The sequence below is a fragment of the Littorina saxatilis genome, linkage group LG14 (assembly GCF_037325665.1).
Source record: "Littorina saxatilis isolate snail1 linkage group LG14, US_GU_Lsax_2.0, whole genome shotgun sequence".
In the NCBI taxonomy this organism is placed as follows: Eukaryota; Metazoa; Mollusca; class Gastropoda; order Littorinimorpha; family Littorinidae; genus Littorina; species Littorina saxatilis.
The window spans coordinates 25,037,471-25,059,342 of NC_090258.1; the positions used below are offsets into that span (position 1 = coordinate 25,037,471).

A 21,872-nucleotide genomic window follows, 5' to 3' on the forward strand; every position below is an offset into this window, starting at 1 on the left:
TTTGGCATTATCCAAAAGTCTGAAAAATATTTTACATAAATAAAAAGCAAATAAGCCTACAAAACCGCTCCACTCCAACTATATTTCGCGTACACTATGGCAACAACCCCAACAAAATCTTTACTTCCATCCCCATTTTGAAATATCGCAACAACAGACTTCCAGATCTATAACACGATCATATGTGTTCTCTGTTTGCATGTCTGTCCAGTGTCCTGTCCCCCCATAAAGCATATCAACTCTACCTGTCCCAAGATAGGCCAATTGGTTCTAAGAGGACGTTAAAACTAATTATCATCATCATCTCTCTCTCTCTCTCTCTCTCTCTCTCTCTCTCTCTCTCTCTCTCTCTCGCTCTCTCTCTCTCTCTCTCTCTCTCTCTCTCTCTCTCTCTCTGGAATGTTTAATGAAAGAAAGAATATGACTAAAATAAAAGAATAAAACGTCAGACTCTCTCTCTCTCTCTCTCTCTCTCTCTTTGGAATGTTTCATGATAGACAAAATGTGACTGTCGCCTGATCTCTTGCAGTGTTTCCTAAAAAACCAAAGAATAGATGGCTTATTATAGATAAAACAATAAATGCATTGACAAGGACTTTGACAACTTTAAAGTAAGTTTATAGGTGTATTGGAGACAAATTGAAAGAAAATCTATGTACAATAGTTTTCTCTATTTATTTAGATAGTTATAAAAGAAATAAACCAGTTGCTGTATACATTTTCCTGAAAAGCAATATTACAGTTTCAACGTTTGTAGAACACTTGTTGATTATTTCAGATACAAATGATCCAAACAAAAAGATTTGCTTCAAAGCTTTCGAAGTTCTTGTGGATGTTTACTTTGCTTATAACAAAATTTTTCATAAACTTCCTTTTTAGGGGGTTCATCTGTTTGTTTGTGTGTGCCTATGTGTTTGATTTTTCTTTTATGTATTCTAGGAAACAGACTGATTTTATGTTAAAGTCAATGTAACACAACCACACACACACACACACATGCACACACACAAGCTTCACAGCACAATTATTTATCCACTGAGCTCTCGGCGATTCTAATTTAAAGGATGATGTTGCTGTAGTAGCACAAAAAGATGGAATGGAACAGCTATGAATTACAAATCGAAGAGGAAATATCTCTTTTCATTTTAGATCGGGACTATAACTTTAAAAACATAGTATAATCAATGAGTAAAGAGTTCTAAAGTATAAAAGTTATCATATTTTAGCTATAGGTTTGGGGTCGAATTGTTAACCCTAATTTTTTGTGTGCTTTTTCTTCGTTTAATTTTTAGTCCAAACATTGTACAACCGATAAGCAAAATGGCGACCAAAACAGCTTTTGTATCTGTCTGCCTCTTGTTTTTAGCCGTTTTCTCTGCTGTGCAATCATTTATGGACATGGAAGAACTGCGGTCCATAACATATGGAATAAATATCGTTAAAGAGCCTATAATCATACCTGAGGTAAGTACTTTTATGTTATTGTGCATGCATCTTTGGCCTTCGGGTACACGATGACGATGAGGAGCCCTGAGCCTGTCTGCCTGCAGGCTGAGGCATCTTCAGTATCTTTTGGCAGTCTGGAGTGTGTTACTGTTAAAAACGAACTGCAGTCGGATGTCAGCGGCAGAAATTTATAACGGCAAACAAACGAAAGATGACGTATGTCGGCTTACTTTGGCTGTCGGCTGTCAGTAAGTTTATTTAACAGCTCATTTGTCAGCTGCTAGTGCTACGATGGTGACTGATAGTGCAGTGGTACTCTTACAGAAAAAAACTTTCTTGAAAAACTTGCACTATCTTCGCCTTCTTCCAATTTATAAACCAGGTTCTTTCATGGAACTGGGATTTTTTCTCTCTGTTTTGTTGTTGTTTTTCTATTTCAAATCATTAATTTGTTGAATCAGACCCCGCCCGAGACGGCCATCACGGTGACGTCGCGGCACGGACAGCGCTACCAGTGCGACTACCCGAGCCACCACCAGCAGCGGCAGCAACAAGAGGAGGAGGAGAAGATCGCTCTGGAGACCGGCGTTGTCGAGCTCCTCAAACCTTTGGCTTCACAGCCCTGTCTTATAAAGGTAGAGTGGAACGCCTCTCTTAATAACTGAGTCTTAATTAAACCTCTCTGAGATAAAAGGATGCTCCCCGCCTAAAAAAAAAAATATTAAAAATGGGAGGCAAAAAAACCCTGTTCTTCTCCAGCTTGCAACTAAGGTCAAAAAAAAAAAGAAGAAAAAAAGACCTCTCTGGGAAAATCAGGTATTAAAAAGGTTCAGCTCCTCAAACCTTTAGCAACGCAGCCATTTCTTGTAATGGTATTGTGGAACCCCTCTGTTAATACCTCTGAGATTAAAAAAAAAAAAAGTTAAAAATGTTGGGTTTTTTTAAATGGAGAAGCAGAATAGAAGGGTCGAAGCAGCCTGCATGCAACTGAGGTCCCCCCCAAAAAAAGAAAAAAAAGAGACCTGAGAAAATCCGGTATTAAATTCTAAAAGGTTCAGCTCCTCGAACCTTTCGAGCGCAGCCATGTCTTATAAAGGTGCGATGGAACCCCCCTGTTTGTTTGTTTATTTGCTTAACGGCAATAACGTCCTGCCGACCACGAAGGGCCATATCAGGGCGGTGCTGCTTTGACATATAACGTGCGCCACACACAAGACAGACGTCACAGCACAGGCTTCATGTCTCACCCAGTCACATTATTCTGACACCGGACCAACCAGTCCCAGCACTAACCCCATAATGCCAGACGCCAGGCGGAGCAGCCACTAGATTGCCAATTTTAAAGTCTTAGGTATGACCCGGTTCGAACCCACGACCTCCCGATGACGGGGCGGATGCCTTACCACTAGGTCAACCGTGCCGCTAGCCCCCCTGTTAAGACCTCTCTGATCCTGTCTTAAGTTAAAAACGTTCAGCTCCTCAAACCTTTAGCAACGCATCCCTGTCTTGTAAAGATACAGCGGAACCCTCCTTGTAAGATAGACCTACACAAATCTGAGAAACTCTGGTCTTAAAGAAGAGGACCTCTTGACACCTTTGGCTACACAGTCGTGTCTTGTCAAATTGTTTTTCATTTCAACATTTCTATTCAGCAATGTACTATTACTTGCCTAGAAATAATGTGGACCTATTTATTTGCTTTACAGTGGAACCCCCCTTTTATGACCTTCAAATATCTTAGAAAATCACGCTCTTAAAAAAGGGATGGAGTACTCTTAAATTGTGGGGTCTTAAAAGATGGCGGTGCGTCACTTGTATCCTGAGTATTTTTGGCACTTTGCTGTTTATTTTTCTCTTTTCAGATTAAAGATTGGTGGACGTATGAATTTTGCTATGGAAAACACATTCGTCAGTTTCATGCAGAAGGTACGTACGTTTCATTCTTAGATTCATGTCTTTACCATTCTTTTCTTTTTTTACATTCCCTCTTGCATTTTTTCAGAGAATTGTACAGAGAATCAAAATACAAAAAGAGTTATTTATTGTGCGGCTGAAGTTTGATCTGCAATCCCAAATATGTGTTCTTTCCCTCTTTGTTTATGCCAGTCATTTTTATTTCATTTTTCCTACAAATAGCATGTTGTATGTTATTCTGTTTCAGATGGGCGTCCAAAGGGTGACATCATGTTCCTTGGGCACTACCAGTCTGACTTTGACTGGAACAATGAAACACTCAGGGTAAACTTTCACACTGTGACTTGTTATAAGAAGGGAACAAGGAAATCAGTGCTGCAATAGTGCATGCTCTGTGTTAATCATTATGGAGGAGTCTCACTCTCTCACTCTGTCTCTCTCTGTCTCTCTCTGTCTCACTCTGTCTCTCTCTGTCTCTCTCTGTCTCTCTCTGTCTCACTCTGTCTCTCTCTGTCTCACTCTGTCTCTCTCTGTCTCTCTCTGTCTCTCTCTGTCTCACTCTGTCTCTCTCTGTCTCCCAGCTTCCTTTGTATAGATCTGAATAGACAAAATCCGAAAATAACTGCCGGGTGTGTATGGGTTGTGAAAAAGTGAATACCCTTGCTTTTTACTCTGACAAACCTTGGAGGGGCCAATCACTAGCAAGGGGTGTGTCTGACAAACCTTGGAGGGGCCAATCACTAGCGAGGGGTGTGTCTGACAAACCTTGGAGGGGCCAATCACTAGCGAGGGGTGTGTCTGACAAACCTTGGAGGGGCCAATCACTAGCGAGGGGTGTGTCTGACAAACCTTGGAGGGGCCAATCACTAGCGAGGGGTGTGTCTGACAAACCTTGGAGGGGCCAATCACTAGCGAGGGGTGTGTCTGACAAACCTTGGAGGGGCCAATCACTAGCGAGGGGTGTGTCTGACAAACCTTGGAGGGGCCAATCACTAGCGAGGGGTGTGTCTGACAAACCTTGGAGGGGCCAATCACTAGCGAGGGGTGTGTCTGACAAACCTTGGAGGGGCCAATCACTAGCGAGGGGTGTGTCTGACAAACCTTGGAGGGGCCAATCACTAGCGAGGGGTGTGTCTGACAAACCTTGGAGGGGCCAATCACTAGCGAGGGGTGTGTCTGACAAACCTTGGAGGGGCCAATCACTAGCGAGGGGTGTGTCTGACAAACCTTGGAGGGGCCAATCACTAGCGAGGGGTGTGTCTGACAAACCTTGGAGGGGCCAATCACTAGCGAGGGGTGTGTCTGACAAACCTTGGAGGGGCCAATCACTAGCGAGGGGTGTGTCTGACAAACCTTGGAGGGGCCAATCACTAGCGAGGGGTGTGTCTGACAAACCTTGGAGGGGCCAATCACTAGCGAGGGGTGTGTCTGACAAACCTTGGAGGGGCCAATCACTAGCGAGGGGTGTGTCTGACAAACCTTGGAGGGGCCAATCACTAGCAAGGGGTGTGTTGGAAACACGTGGACAGGCGCACATGTGAAGTTATTTGTCAGCAGCAACACATCTTACAGCGATGTCCCTTACTAGATGAGGAACGAAAAGAAGTGTGGCCGTCACCAACTCCCTTGCAGACCAAACTATACGGCAGTCGGCAGGAGTTGGAGAAAACGACAACATTTATCACCAGTGCTGGACTGATCGTGTAACCTCTGCGAACGCCAAGAAGAAAGAAGAAGATTTGTCAGAAGCAAGGGTATTGGGTGTTTCAGATCCCATACAAATCCGACAGAGTTATTTCTCTTGTCTGATGATGATGACGATGCTGCTGCTGTTGATAATGATGATGATGGTGACTGTGATGATGATGATGATAATGGTGATGATGATTCTGCTGCTGATAATGATGATGATGATGCTGCAGCAGATGATGATGGTGATGATGATTCCGCTGCTGATTCTGCTGCTGACGATGGTTGTCATGGTAACCTGACTGTAATTGTGTGTGCAGGAAGCTAGAGTGAGGAGCAAGCTGGCCTCTGGTCGGTACCACAGCCAGTATTACACTAACGGCAGCAAGTGCGATCTCACCGGTAACGGACGTCAGACTGAAATCAGGGTAAGTGTTACAATATTCATTTGCACAAGAAACGCTGATTTTTTTTTTAGTCGGCATATGTTTATATACCCACAAATACTCCCCTCAAATTTTCATAAATTAAAACTGAATATCCGTTTTGTTTTCTTGTTGTTTTCTTTGTGGTTGTTGCAGTTGCTGTCTTTTTTAATTTTCTTTTATTGGAATCTTAATTTGCAGTTGTAGTCTCATTATTTAACCTAAAAAAAAATATTTCACACAATTATGTGTACCTCTTGTGTTTTGGCATTTACAAACTAGTCATTAATAATCACCAGTACAAAAAAAAAATCCTGTTTTAGTTTCTGTGTGAGAATCTTGAAGATGACTTCATTGTCTGTGTTCACAAGAACATTATATCTCTATCTTTTTTGTATTGCGTCTGGAGACTATTTGTTCATACTGATGGGCAGGGACAATCCTGTTTCAGTTTCTGTGCGAGAATCTTGAAGACGACTACATTGTGCGCGTGGATGAGCCCGAGACGTGCGTGTACGTGATCACCGTGCACACCCACCGACTGTGCAGCCACCCCCACCTCAAGTCCCCCACCCCCACCCAGCCCATCCCCATCATCTGCCAGCCGCTCCTCACCAACCATCAGTACACTGTCTACCAGGCTCACACACAAGGTGAGGGGGGGGGGGGTGAAGTATCAATCAATATGAGGCTTATATCGCGCGTATTCCGTGGGTACAGTTCTAAGCGCAGGGATTTTTTTAATTTTTAAAAAAAAAAATTTTTATGCAATTTATATTGCGCACATATTCAAGGCGCAGGGCTTTATTTATGCCGTGTGAGATGGAATTTTTTTACACAATACATCACGCATTCACATCGGCCAGCAGATCGCAGCCATTTCGGCGCATATCCTACTTTTCACGGCCCATTATTCCAAGTCACACGGGTATTTTGGAGTACTGGAGTTGTGATCCTAGCCAAGCCGAGCTGCCAACTGGTATGCTTTCAGAGTAGGGTGCCACGTTTTAAGAGCAATTGCTACACCAAGCTAAAGATTGCTACGCTTAAACAAATAATCACAAGCATGCAACAGTTCCCTCTTTTTTTGTGAGTCCTGGTACTCATTTCTGCTTCCCACGCCGTGTAGCGGTCACACAATGGGTCATAACACATCGTCTACACTGAAAAGTGGCACTGCAGGTACTCTCTAATGGGCAGTTTATGTTCCTGCATTCTCATGAAACTTTATTTGAAATATATATTCTTGTGCAAGATGACATAAATGCAGATGTGGGAATACATTTGTAGAAAATGCTACACTTAAACACCATTTGCCAGGCTGAAAAATGCCCAACAAATCTAAATGACTGAGTCTTCGTAAGGGTTGGCAGCTCTGTCCTAGGTTCACAGGGGTAAATCCAAGCCGGGATGGACAAGGGTCCACTTGATGTGCAGACTCATGTCACCACAGTGGGACCTTGACACGTATACACCTGGGTAGCGCTACTCTTGTTGCTGCTAGCTTTCCACTTGGAGGAAGCGATCCGACTTTCCCAGCATTGGGATAATAAAGGAAATGAAAATAACAAAATTAAAAAAAAGTTTTAGACACCTTGGATTCTCTTCTTGCTTCCACGTGAAGACCTGTTGACCCATACTATTTTGGAGTAATCTTTAAAAATAATTTAAGTTTTGGGGCAAAAACATACAGTAGACGTCTACTTTAACTTGGTCTTTGGGGTCCTAAGAATCAGAACAGAATATACGCGGTTCAGTATTCAGTGGGGGAGGGGGGTCCTTGGCAACAGCATAAATTTCACTTTGTTCATTTTATTTCACTTATCATTTGTTTACTAACTATGTTGTATTTTCATTGACAGCTATGAAGAAGAAAGAGGAAGAAGCCTTGGCCAAAGCTAAGGCGCAGCTGGAACAAAAAGGTAAAAATGATAATAAAAAACAATGGTAGTGATAATGATCATATAAACTCTGCAAAAAAATGTGCACCCATTTTCATGTGTTTGAGCTATTTTTGGCTCACGAAGTGTAGCCTATGCGATCGTAACTTTGTCTGTCTGTGCGTTTGTGCGTGTGTGTGTGTGTGTGCGTGTGTGTGTATGTCTGTGGTAGAAACTTTAACATTTCCGAGTCTATGTGTGAGTGGTTATCCAAGACTATGGATAAAGCTCGCATAAGATTACGTCACGGTCAAAAGTGTTTGACGTCAATTAATGCATCATGACGGCATGACAGATCTAGATCTAGTGTCTCTCTTTCTTGCACAGTGTCACCTAAGCTTACTGTATGTGTGGGTGTGTATGTGTGACGGAGTGATTGAGTTTGTGTTACTGTTTGTCTATTTCTTACGTGAGCCTTGAAGGCTTCGCCTCTTGTTTTATAATGAATAATTTTACTTGTTTGCTATGTATTTTAAGATTCATGTTTGTGTATTGAAAACTTTGTACATTTTATTAGGTTTTTTTATGTGTATAATTATTTAACTTGGAATTATGTGTGTTAAAACTTTGTAAAGGTATAACTATAACTATAATTGTCAGTAAGTACTGGTGTCACATGACTGATGTGAACCAGTTGATTGGCTAATGGCGATGCGCTAAAACTGTTAGCGCACTCCAAGAGTGCGCTAACTTTTCCACAGAGCGTATTCTTACGCCCTTTACCTAAGCAAGACTATGCTCTCATCCTCAGAATTAATTACTGACATGTAGCTTATATTCTCCACAATACCAAATGACCATAAATTCCCTGCTTCTCAATTAAAGCAGAAGTGGGTTTTTTCTGACAGAGTCCATGTGCCTGTGCCACAGTGCGGCTGCCACTGATCTAAAAATAGAAGCCGCTGTGAAATTCTCGCCGACTTGCATAGATTCTTCTCATCGTGTTAGTGGCATGTAGCTTATCATCCACATTACCAAATGATGAGTTAATATAAAATTCCCACCCGCTAGCAGAAAACACAAGTGTTATTCCGATAACGTACCAGCTAGACCAGTTTGGAAGACTGACTCGATCGACTCTGTCATACGTAGCCGCACTGACTACACTGAAATACGACTGCATCAGTTCAGTAAATGAATGGTTTCCGAATTATTATTTCAAGGCAAGAACAATCGTAATCGAAAACGTGTAGGGTTCAGAACGTTCTTACCATTATAAGACTTATTACCAGCGTGCCTCGTGCGTGCAGACTCAGTCAGTGCAGACTGCATGCAGTGGTTTGATTGCCCTAGCAGACGACATAAACCCCGCTCAGCAAATTAACATGTTGGGCAAATGTGAACGAAAAAACGATGGGGATATAATACGTGTAGGGTTCAGAGCATTCTTACCGTTCATATTTAGTATCAGACTCCCCGATGAGTGAAGATACAACACGAGAAATATGCCACATTTGTTTTGAAAATGTGCGAACCGTCGAGTCCCGCGGCTTCGAGTCAATTCAAGGGGAGTCACTCCGCACAGTCAATCCGTCGAAGCTCGACTGGAGGTTTCGAATCGCAAATAATGAAGAGCACAGCCCTTTCTCCGAGTTCAAATGAGGTCTCTCTGAAAGATCATCACTGTTCAGATTAACGCTACACTGGAATTTACCAACAGAAATTAAAATGCGTGTGACGAAAGCACGACACACTTGAGACACCCCACACAAAAGTAGATCTTTACTGTGCACGACCTGACCACACAGTTATGCCTATTCAAATGCGCGTTGCAAAATGTGCGCTTGGAATCTTCTTTTTTCTATGGCGGTACTGACAATATCGTTATTGAAACAATCCCAGTGCACTAAGGGATTTATAGAGCAAATCTCGAAAATAATTATTGAACTCAGCGCTATGCGCTTCGTTCAATAATGAATTTTCTCGATTTGCTCTATAAATCCCTTAGTGCACTGGGATGTCTCAATAACTTAAAGTATAGTTTGATGTGTATTATTTGGAATTGTGTACTGAATATTTCCGTACCCCAACTAATATTCATTCTGTGTCCTTTCATTCAAACTTTCATTCAAACTTTCTATGACAATAAAGGCCCTCCACTTGGCTGTCTGACACACTTTCTATGACAATAAAGGCCCTCCACTTGGCTGTCTGACACACTTTCTATGCCAATAAAGGCCCTCCACTTGGCTGTCTGACACACTTTCTATGCCAATAAAGGCCCTCCACTTGGCTGTCTGACACACTTTCTATGCCAATAAAGGCCCTCCACTTGGCTGTCTGACACACTTTCTATGCCAATAAAGGCCCTCCACTTGGCTGTCTGACACACTTTCTATGCCAATAAAGGCCCTCCACTTGGCTGTCTGCAACACTTTTCGAATCAAAGATTTCTGTTATAGGTGTCCCGTGACAGACGCCGACGTCAGGTACCAATTAAAAATAATTAAAAAAATCACAATAGGCGCAACTTGGTACATTTTACACACATCTTTATTTGGTGTTTAACGTCGTTTTCAACCGTTCAAGGTTATATCGCGACGGTTTTACACACATGGAGAAAGCAAAATCAATTATCTATCCAGAACAGTTGGTATTGTCTTGCTATCTGCGTATCGCTTGTCTTACGTTGTTTCTGCTGATGCAGGTGGGGAGCGCATGAGCAGTGGAAAACAAGTTTTTTGTGTCAATTTTGAGACCTACCATGACAAAAAGAGCTGTATTTCAGCAATGACTGATGCTTGCCGGACGTTCAGTGTGTGGTATTCATTTCTGCCCATTTTGTCTGACAGAGCGAGAGCAAGCAGAGGCAGCAGCGGAGAAAGAGGACGACTCCATCGAGGACGACCTGACGGGGTCCGTCAACACCATACTAAAAAAGTCGCTGGGCAAAGAGCTGAAGGAGAAGATCCGCATGGGAGATGAACAGTCCACAGGTGATTATGGCAGTGGTGTGTGTGGTGTCTTCCTTTCTTTCCATCTACAATCATTCACTCACTCGGCTTCCTGGCGAGTGGGCGAAAACTGATTCCATCAAGATAAGTTTTGTGTGACTATTTGTTTGTCTGTTCACTTAAAAGACCGCTGGGTCGATATATTTGTGACTGTAACGTAATTTTGTCAATAACAACATTCCAACAACTTACCTTTCTTGTTTTTTGATTCCTTTCTTTCTTTCTTTTTTTTCTTCTTTTTTTCTGCTTGTTTTCTTTAGTTTATTTGTTTCTTCCTTCATTCTTGGTCTAAGAACTATTTCTTGACCTAAGGACTATGTCTTAATTGTCAGTAATAGTAGCTGCTTATTCTGTATGACTGTGTACGTAAGTGTAAGAGATTTTGAGGTAGAGTCACCAAGTGAAAAAAAGTAAACGTTTGCTTGAACGTTTCTGTAGTTAGAGCTTAGAACTTTTTGTTTATGTGTGTACTTGTGACTTGCTGTTCATGTGTGAAATCCAGCGCCAGAAAACGAGCCCCCCAAAAGGATGGAAGTGGACGCTTTCATTTTCTTGAACGTTTGTAGCTAGAGCTTTGACATTTGTATTTGTATGTGTGTGTGTGTGTGTGTGTGTGTGTGTGTGTGTGTATTTGTGGAATGTGTGTGTGTATTTGTGCATGTGACTTGCTATAGATATCTGTAAATTGATTGTGTGTGTGTGTCAAGCAGAGCCAGGCAGTGACCCCCCCAAGGGGTGGAAGTGGACGGACGTGAAGGAACTGGACAATCTGGACAACCTGATGGACCCTCAGGGCATCCTCAGCAACATGGACATGTCGCACAAGTCAGTCACACATGTATCTTTTTCTTCTTCTGCGTTCATGGGCTGGAACTCCCACGTACACATGTTTTTTGCACAAGTCAGACATGGGATTCTTCCGTAAATTTACGGAATTCCGTAAATTTTTAGGCTCCAGGGATCATTCTTGAGATTCGTGCAAATCCGCTGAGAAAATGTTGGGGTATATGTAGGTATAGACCCAAGTTTTTCGGCCGGTCCGCTGATCGCGACGCTCCATTCCATACTATTCTTGAACGGTTGGTTCCTAAAACGGTCAGACTGTTGCTGGTCGATCCGTATGGGAACGCGCTCTTTGTCTCCTACAGTCACCGTTTCAACGTAGCTATCGGGGATTCAGTATAAGCATACCGTATGAGAATGATTCGGCGCCATTTTTACATCGCTTCGAGCCACCTGCCAAAATGATGAGGAAGCTAAAGCGAGACGAAACCGTTCTAGCCCGGGAAATTGACCAGCAGAAGTACAAGAAAAATCTCTGGAGATTCGACTGGCTCGATGAAGTTGTATCATTGAGCTGGAAATACGAGAAAGGCCAGAAGACACAAGACGTGAAACTGAAAGTTGGCGATGCTTTTGCTAAAATCAACTTGCCGGGAAAAGCTCAGTGCACTTTGTGCAACGATGTTAATGTTATCAACTACGGTTCCAATGGAAAGACTGCCCTCAAAAGCCACTTGAAAAGCAACAAGCACCTGACTATCCTGAAAACCCAGTCGGGTAATCAGTCACTGGGGTCGTTTGGCACCGACAAGGTAAGAACATTGAAATCACACGCCACCACCCCCTGCCTCTCTCTCTCTCTCTCTCTCTCTCTCTCTCTCTCTCTCTCTCTCTCTCTCTCTCTCTCTCTCTCTCTCTCTCTCTCTCTCTCTCTCTCTCTCTCTCTCTTTCTCCTCCTTATTTTGAGTCTTAGCGTAAAATTAATGTGATAAACATGGGAAGGAAGAGAAAGGGGGGGGGGGGGGGGGGGGGGGGCTATGATTAAGCTGAAATATGCATTTCAGGGCCATTTTTGTGTGTCTAAAACACTAAAAACCTTCAGCTTCTGGGGGCTTCGCCCCTGGACCCTACTGGGGGCCTTCTGCGGCCCCCAGACCCCCACCTTCTTTTTCCTTAATTATCACTTTTTCTGAATCCCATGTCTGACAAGTGGGTTTTTATGTGTATGACCGTTTTTACCCCGCCATACGCCGCTTTCGGGGGAGCCCAGCCTATGAAATACTCACGTGAGGTGTGAGCGCGGACACGACAAAGGGAGCCAGGATGCCAGGGATGGTAGTGGCGGTGTTGGAAATGCCAGTTTGATACTTTTCTCCCCAATGTTGACTTTGTTCAAATAACATTTACAGTGGAACTCCCTTTTAAAGACCCCCAAATTTTAGACGCCCCCCTTAAAATATCTTGCTTTTTTAGATTTTTTTTTCATTTTAAGCCTCCTTTTTAGGACTCTGATTTTCTTGTAAAAGATTTGTTTTTTTTACTGTATCTGCTTTAAAATTATATGAGAAAAAAATATGTTCAGAGGCCAGATGGAAAAGCCCTCCAAGCCGGTACCAGAGCAGAAGAAGGCGGCCAGTTCCGGTACAGGTCAAACAGTCATTATGGAGCAAGAGGATGCGTCAAGAAAGAAGGAGGAGGAGGAAGAGGAGGAAGAAACGGAGACTGCCCTGGATGAAGCCATCGACAGTGCGCTGGGAGACTTTGATCGAGGTCAGTGTTAGGGGCGCATGGTCAGGGTCATAATAGAGAGAGAGAGAGAGAGATATTTGTTTTGATATTGTCGTCCTAATCTAGACCATTATGAGTGGACTATTTGCACCTCGATTATTTATTTATGTTCTTACGTTTCATGTTGTTAATTGTAATGCTGTATACACCACACCGGAGTTTCCCCTCGTTGAGAAATTAAAGTGTTCTATGTCTATGTCTAATAACAAGGTCAGGGACCATTAACTCTTCAAAACTTGTTATTTCTTTAGCACTTTGGTACTAATCATGTTCCTTGACCACTAGCAAACATTCCTTCACAAATCTGCTGGACTGTGATCACAGTTTTATGAAACATTATATGATTGTAATTAAAAATCTTAAGTCCAGCATTGCAATAAGAATTAAAAAAACTGGGGAAAAAATTGGAATTGTTGCATGCAACTACTTGTGGATATAAAGCAGGGTTTAGCCTGGGAGAAAAGGGCAATGGGACATTAGTCCCCCTCAACCAATTTCCGATGGGACATAGTCAAAGGCAAGAATCGCCAAAGAGGCCTGTACGCGTTTTGACCAAAGATGCAAAGTGGTGCAATTAGGTGCCATCTGAGAATTAGCGGCTATATCATGTTATCTGTATGTGTGTGTGTGTGTGCGTGCGTGCACGTGTGTGTATGTGTAATCTGATGTATAGTGTACATTTGGTGGCGCACTGGTACGTAATCTCAATGCGCCCTTTGAAGCACTGAATTGTGATGGGACATTTACAGATTTAATGCGCCAATGGCGCAAGGCGCACTAGTAAATGAAACCCTGGAATGTAAATAGACTGTGAGGCCAAAATAGTTGTTCAACCCCCACTAATTTTTAGTGGGTATTTGAGTGGTTGTGGGGTGGTGGGGGGGGGGGGGTAGGTGTGTGTGTGTGTGTGTGTGTTTGCATGAGTACTTTTTTTTTCATTACTTTTTTTTGTCGAGGACTCGGTGAAGGATTGAAACCTGGGGTTGATGTGTGTTTGTGTGTGCAGCGATTCCTATAATACTACTTGACTTTACACAGGAATTCTTTTAGACAGTATCCCCAGAAATTGTTCTCTCGTTGTTTTTTTTTTTTTCATTTTTCATCGTGTGAATGTGTTGTCGACAGAGGTGAAGGTGCTGCGAGAGAAGCAGGCCATGACCCATAAACGTCTGCAGCAGATCAAGGACAGGGTCAAGAAGACCGTGACCTCGCAGTTTAAGGACATCATTGACGAGGTCAGAATCTGGCACATGATGATGAGATCATCTGAAAAATCTAACAGAGCCCAGGCACATGGTTGAGAGCTGTTCAGCCTCCACTGTGAAACCATGAAATAATTTTTGGCTTATTGTCAATTTGAACAAAGGTGTGAACAATAAGACAGAAAATCCTTGTTTCTTTCGAATACATCACCTCAATTTAACTAATAGGAGTTACCTTACTTACGAGTGCTAGACTGAGAAGCGTCCTATGTTACCAGTACTAGACTGTAAACAAGGTCGCTAACTCTAGATTTCCGTCGGTATACCATTTAGGGGAGTAGTCTCCCTTTGTCGGTAGTACCTCTCTGCGCATGTGCCAATGCCCATAATCCCCAGTTTCAATTTCTTGCTACGGGGAGCTAGACGTGTATTTAGACCTTTCCCGTCTAAGAAGACTTCCTTCACAGGAACTACAACATTCACCTTCAATCACGGTTTGGGCTTTCCTTTTTAAGGGCGATTACTACGCCCGTATACATTCAATGATTCATCACGTTGAACAACGTAACGAACCGTGAAAATGAAAGTGAAACGGCTTAAAAATGTAACAAAGTTACTTGGTCATAAGTAGAAGGTACTTCAATCATCAATGATACCTCGTTGACACACAGAGCCTAACAGGCTCCGTTACTTGTCTTTTTTAACTAGTGAACATGCAATTGAACGACAACTATTCTTTACTCAGTCGTTACGAATGTCGAACAGATATTTACAGCGGTTGGACCGGTTTCATTGGCGCAATAGAACTCCGCGAACGATAACTTACCTTGCCGCTTTCAATGGAAAGCAACGGCAGGTCACCCTACACATCAATGTAGGAATACGAACAAGACCTTCAACTTCGAAATTACCCGGAAGTTTTTTGCGTTTTAACAGCTTTTTATCGACTACAGCGAGGTTTACCATGCGCGTTATCCCGACCGGAAGCGCATTTCTGATCCGAATTTTTAGGCGTACAAAGTACCGAGCGCCCGCGAAGGTTACATACGGCGTATGAATACTTCTGTCATTACAAACTGCGATGACTCTTGCGGGCAGCGTAAATACGGAACGCAGTACGCTTGAACGCTGATTGAACTGAAGGCACAGAGCGCCCGCGAATGTTACATATGGCGTATGAATACTTCGGTCATTACAAACTGCGATGACTTTTGCGGGCAGCGTAGATACGGACCGCAGTACGCTTGAACGCTGATAGAACTGAAAGCGGGTTGTATCGAAGAATAACAACAACAAACCTCGCCCGCTTGGAAAGAAAACCAAACACTGAGATTGAGATATGCGCCTCCGGGAATTTTACGGAGGGAACTTCCTTTACTCTCAGAGAAAGGCAAGTAATTCTCTCTCCTATGTTTCTGGGAAACGATGTTTTCTGCGGTTGGCAGATTATGGTTTTGGTATTTTTATCAGATGATCATGGTGGACTCACAGAGACCACGTGGTGGTACTTCTTCAAATTGGATAAAGAATACTTTCCTTGCCAACTTAACTTGATTAACTTGTAAACTTGTATGCGTGCATACATACACATTATATATATATAAATAGGTAGTCAAAAGCCTCTTTCCCGAGTTGTCCCAAAGCCGGTGTTATCCCGTTTTGCTGAAGGTTCACAGATGATTTCTGGTGTAATTACGTACCGCATGCAATAAAAAACTGAATGAAACAAAAGTTTGAAGTCTTATCTTGGTTTCTGTGGTGATGGTTGTTTGTATTTGTTGAGCTAGAACAGATAACAACTCTCAAACCGAAGGCCCCGTGACCACCGGATGCCATTACGTCACGCTCTGTGGCATGTCAGGCCTGACAGTATGCTCACACAATCTCAGAGTGCTTCGCGTTGTTTCATCGGTTGACCTAGAAATGATAACCAATTAAAAGCTTTGTTTCTCAGCTTCATTTACATGTAACAGTAAGCGGGATCGGACGTTGGCGAGAAAACGTGCAAAGCAAATGAAATATATGATATAATTTTTTGGAAGTTTTGCGATTTACAATCGATTTCAAAAGGATATTATCAGAAAGAAGAAGTATTCGACTAATTAATGCGGTATTTTTCTTGCCTAAACGTTATTTGTACGCCGAGCACTTTACGGGAGAAAAACGTAAACAAAGCCGTCTGTGCAACCCAGTCACCCTGAGCCGTGATGGCCGAAGCTTGTTCACGGCCCTGTCGAGCGACTGAAGACATCGCTGATTCTCGGCCTCGTCCATGCGAATCATGGAATCTCAAAGCTCTTGTTGGTGAGTACAGTTCTTAAGAATCCTGATTCATATTGTTTTTATCAGTTATAAATAAAATCTGTGCGGATACATGCTAGTAATGCCGATCGCATGTGCAGAGATCGGTCGTCCATTGATGGTGTTCATGTGTGTAAAATGGTAGCTGTGGTTCTCAACAGATTTAATTAAATGTACGTTTCAAATGAAGGATTGTTGAATGGGCAACTTTGACTGGGCTTTTAAATTCATGGTTTCTGAAGGTTTTGTGGTTGTAGCACCTAAATATAAGTGGAAAATCATGAAAAAACGAGGTCACGTGACCCGTGGCAAAATCAGCGGTTTTGTGTCGTCTGCTCGATGTCGTTTCAAGGTGTGCTTTGCATGCTGCAACGTTCTCCGGTATTTCGGGTTACAGTTGAGAATTGCCTTTGGCTTCCTTATAAAGAAACGATACCATTACATCAGTTATAACTAACAAGAGGCGAAGCCTTCAAGGCTCCCGTAAGAAATCGACAAACAGTAACACAAACTCAATCACTCCGTCACACATACACACACACACAGTAAGCATAGACACAGTGCAAGAGTGTGAAACGCTAGATCTAGATCTGTCTGTCTGTAGCCTACTCTGCCGTGTGCTGACAAAACCGAGTAAGTCCACTGACGCTACTTCCGAGAAAAACGACATTTACTGTTTGATAAAATGTCTAGCAAGTGATGATTATCTAGATCAAACCACCGAGATAATAAGATAAATAGCATTAATTTACGTTTAAAACCCGATTTTCATAATAATCTGATGGATGGTTTTGGTTTTGTTGGGCATTTTGTGGACTTACTTGGTTTTACCACTTTCCCCCCAATATCAGATCTAACAAAAAATGCGCAGATCTAAGCAAGCGGACTTACTTGGTTTTACCAGAATATTTGGAAGAAGAAGTGTTGTCAAGAGAAATGACAAAACAGTGAAAATAACACTAAGAATTTGCACAATATGGAAAGAGAGAGAGAGAGAGAGAGAGAGAGAGAGAGAGAGAGAGAGAGAGAGAGAGAGGGGGGGGGAGAGACTAGACAGGGAGTGAGAGCGAGTGAGAGAGAGGAGAGAATGAGAGAGAGGAGACACAGCAGGGGCGGGGGGGGGGGGGGGGGAGGGAGCGGGATGGAGGGAGAGAGAGAGAGAAATAAAGGGAGGGAGGGTAAGGGGGGGAGAGATATGGAGAGAGAGATAAATGGGGAGGAAGAGGGAGGGATGGAAAGAAATAGTGGGACGGAGGGAGAGAGAGAGGAGGGAGGGAGTGAGAGAAGGGGAGGGAGGGAGATAGGGAGGGAGGAAGAAGAGGGGGGGGAGAGGAAGTGTGGGAGGGATGGAGGTAGGGAGGGAGGGAGGGAAAGAAAGAGATAGTGGGATAGAGGGAGAGAGAGAGAGGAGGGAGGGAGTAAGAGAGGGGGAGGGAGATAAGGGGGGAGGAAGAGAGTAGGAGGGAGAGAGAGGGGGAGGGAGGGAGAGAAAGAGAGTGGGATGGAGGGACAGAAGGGAGAGAGAGAGAGGGAAGGATGGAGGTAGAGAAAAGTCGATTGTTGGCGGTAGGGAGAGAGGGATGAGGGAAGAGAGCCACTCAAGATTGAGAGTGTTGCTGCAGATCCGGATGACCTCCGACTTGTAGCTGTGGTGTGTGCTGTTGCCCTGGTCTTCGTCCGAATCACCGGTCCATACTTGGAGCTTCTCCAAAGTGAAGTCAAGTACACAGAGTTCCACAAGTATATATCCAGCTCATTATCCACAGGATGGACAAGCAAGTTGCAGAATATCCAGCCTATTCTTCAGCTTTTTTTCTGTTTTCTTTTCATATTAACAAACTGACATTTTTCTGTGACACTTCAAGGGTTAATTTTGTACGAATGAATTCAAAAATATCTGCGTATACCAGAGTAATTTGCAACTCTAGCTGAACTTTATATTCAAGAACAAAGAAATGTAAGGAAAGAATTCTGTGATTCAGTGTTTGGTTATAGCACGAGCAATATATGTATATTGTATTAATTGCTGAATTTTTGTAAGTATTTTATTGATGCATTATTCCAGCATTCTCCTGGACCCTCACTTTCTGGGCATCTTTGATGGGGAATTCGAACTGCAAGGAGACAAAGCAGCCCTGAAGGACAGTATCTACAACTTTGCCAGTCAGCACATCGAAGCAGTCCAGTGTACTCTACGGCAGCTGATGCCAGACATGTGCAGTGTATTGCGCAGGCAGTTGAATGACTTTCTGGAAGACGGTGTGTATGGTGGACAACCAGTTCCCTTCCCAGATGTCCTCAACCACTGCCCACTGACAAATCTGCTCGGTGAAAACATTTTCGGTGACCTGGGCTATGACATTAACAAGCGGCGCAATGCATCTGTCCACCAGAGGTCGTCAACAAATATGCTGAGCCACAACAGGACAACACTGTGGTTGAAGAAGAAACTGGAGACCCAGTCAAGCCATCTTCTTGCCTTCGCTCCAAGGAAAGGGAAGTCTTTGCGACACCACAACCGCCAACAAGAGAAAGCGGTGTTGCTGCGACTGAGGCAGAGGCTCCTGGAAAACAAGGCAAAAAAGGCGGCAAAGGAGGCCAGACAGGCAGCAACCAAAACCGAGCTAATAAGAAAGATGACGGCTGTTGGTGGCCCCTGTGTCATTGCAGAAGATGTTGATGCTCTGGTGATACGACTGAGAAGAGAAAAGAAATCAACCCTCTTGAACGCATTGAAGGACCAAATTCGATACCAGAAAACAGTATTGAATCAGAAGGGCTGCCTTCGACTCACTGGTAGCATTGAGGACCTGACAGCCAGCCTCAAGGCTCATCTGGGCGGCACTAATCTTCCAGCTCCAGATGAAGATTAGATGGGTAGCCTTGAAAAATGAAAATTTTCAAACCTGTTTTATTTCTTTGTCTGTGTATATGTGTTTACAGATCTGTCAATGCTGATCATTTTGATGTAAAGTTCATGTTGGTAGGACAGTTAGAAGCTGAAATATATCCTTTTAAAGATTTAGACGTGTTTGAACGGTAAAATTGAACGATTTGCCCAAGTTTGGGTTCTTCAATTCAATTATTTCTTACCCGTAAATTTTGGGAAAAAAATTGAGCTAAAAGTCTTAGATATGGAGAGGTAATCTGTTCAAAATTAGCTTCATATTTCTTGTTTTGGGTTCACAGTGAGGCTCCAAAGTTGACGATTTTTTATTCTTGAAAAAAGTGAGTTTAAAAGGCCTACAATTGCACTTTTCAAATGTACATAACTACTAAACTAATTCACCTACAGAATACAAATTTACATCACTGTGCTCAGAATAAAAAGATCTACAAGACCATGGAAGTTATAACCTTTAATTCTGGAGTTTGAAAAATCACTTTTGAGTACCTAATATAAATATATATTAAAAAAAAAAAAAAAAAATTTTTTTTTAATTTGACAAGGAAGAATTAAAGTGTATGCAAACACAGTATATAATCCTTTTTTCTTGGCAAAGGGTATCAAAGAAGTCAGTTGATGTTACAAATTCCATTTTCATGGAGTGTTTAAATCAGCTATCTGAGTGGTAAAGATTTAACTTATGGATAAACTCAAGTGTTTACACTTTGAGATTTACACTCAGCTAAAATCTGTTGATACCACAGTGCCAGGAGACAGCTCTTCAAATTCAATTAGAACAGGCACACATATATACTTATGTTCTGTTCCAGTGCACAATTGATGTACATTACACTTGAATGACATGTTATGAATAATATACAGTTGAAACCATGCCTTAGGGGCATGAATAAACTTGGTTGTTAACACATGAGTATTACACTCAGCTGAGTTTTCACAACATGCAAGATCGAGCAAGGCTCTGAATAATACTCACAGGGGAGCTTCCTATAATGTTGTCATGCCTCTACTTATTCCTGGTTCGTAGGCAAAACCTAAGCCTTTGACCTTTAACAAGGCCACATCTCTACTGTTGTCACCTAATCCTACGACTAGGTTCTCAGAAGTAGACAACAGGACCTAACAATAAGAGGCCGCCCTTAAATAACACTGGCTCTAGTCAGGTTCATACAAGGGATACAATGTTTATCATTTCATATTATGGAAAATATAACATATTTGCTAAACGGATGTTGTTACAACACACAATTAACTATGCCTCCTAGACAGAGCGGCTACTCTCATGAGAAAGGTACTGGATAAACTCTTGGCACATCCATGCCGTTATCAGTACGAGGGGGAATTAAGTCATATTGACATGTATTTATATATACGTAGACATTACCAAACAGACAATGTCGGGTGTTCTGGGGGAATACCTCCAGTAAGCACAGGAAGAGACAGGCTTCCTTTTCGCCTTATAACTCCCAGGATCGTTGCGACAGCTTATGACAGACCCTCCAGCTGTCAGGCAAGACGTCCACTGGGCGTAACATGAGTAGAATCTCCCTGAGGTAGCTACAGCCTCGTCTGCAACCTCTCCCTTGAGGTGACCCCGAAACACGGCTGTTGACAGGACTGGGCCCCTCCCACCACTATCTTTGCCAGGGTTCCCCATCATGATGGTGGCTTCATGCATTTTGACTACCAGTATTCAGTGCTGCAAACTGCCTGTAGCGATGCTTCAGCACCGGAAGGACAGCTCCCGCCCCCCATTGCCTGTCTACCACCTCCTGACGGACTGAGGAAGACCTAATGTTTAACGCTCTTGGAACTAGACCAACACTTCACGCCTGACCATATTCAGCAGTGCCCGGCTACACAGAAGTCTGGGAGTGTGAGGAGAATGCCTAGAGCCTCCTAGTTATCTTCATCACCTGGAATGGAGAGCTAATGGTTAGAGGCTACAACCTTCACACCGGGGAGCCGCCCTACCAGTAACAAGATGGCACCTGCAATCTGCTTACAGATCACCAGTCAAACAGCGGTGGACAACTGAACAGGGTATAGTAGTCACATCAGTTTCCATGCATACTGCAAGCTCTTGAGGTCTCTAGATGTCTCCTTCGGATACACAGCTACAAGACAGACACTGCGTACCAAGATAAGAGGAATCAAAGTGTCTCAAGACATTTGCCTGAGGAAACGACTCTGAAGATCACTCACACTTGGAGTGGAGCTTGTTCAACAGGGTAACAGGCCCAAGAATCTTGCCATACAAGCGTCGGGCAACACGGGTGAGCATGTTCAGGCTACATCACAAGGCGGGGAACTGTTGGAGATAACACAGAGACGGGGGAAGAAGTGCTCTGAGATCGTCAAGTACAGAATGCTTTCATGACCTGTGGACGGACTCAGCGTAACAACTTGTAAGAGTTGCCCCTTCTTCCTGAATGTCATCTGACACCCGCATCAGCCAGGGGATGATGATAGAAATGTCAGATTGTACAGTCGACACTCAACAGAGGATGTCCGACACCTGTTAC

The 21,872-nt window shown here is 43.1% G+C and overlaps 1 protein-coding gene across 2 annotated transcripts in view; it reads left to right on the forward strand.

The window, feature by feature from the left end:
* The first annotated feature begins 1,315 nt into the window (after nt 1-1,315).
* The window catches only part of LOC138947398 (protein OS-9-like), a 50,489-nt gene continuing 29,932 nt past the window's right edge, over nt 1,316-21,872 (forward strand). For both annotated transcript variants that reach the window (XM_070318852.1, XM_070318854.1), the window contains exons 1-11: nt 1,316-1,464; nt 1,908-2,081; nt 3,309-3,372; nt 3,608-3,684; nt 5,370-5,477; nt 5,926-6,127; nt 7,337-7,396; nt 10,207-10,350; nt 11,079-11,193; nt 12,734-12,921; nt 14,065-14,174. In XM_070318852.1, the coding sequence (XP_070174953.1) occupies nt 1,321-1,464; nt 1,908-2,081; nt 3,309-3,372; nt 3,608-3,684; nt 5,370-5,477; nt 5,926-6,127; nt 7,337-7,396; nt 10,207-10,350; nt 11,079-11,193; nt 12,734-12,921; nt 14,065-14,174 (1,386 nt within the window). In that variant the 5' untranslated portion in view covers nt 1,316-1,320. The remainder of the gene's footprint in view (nt 1,465-1,907; nt 2,082-3,308; nt 3,373-3,607; nt 3,685-5,369; nt 5,478-5,925; nt 6,128-7,336; nt 7,397-10,206; nt 10,351-11,078; nt 11,194-12,733; nt 12,922-14,064; nt 14,175-21,872) is intronic.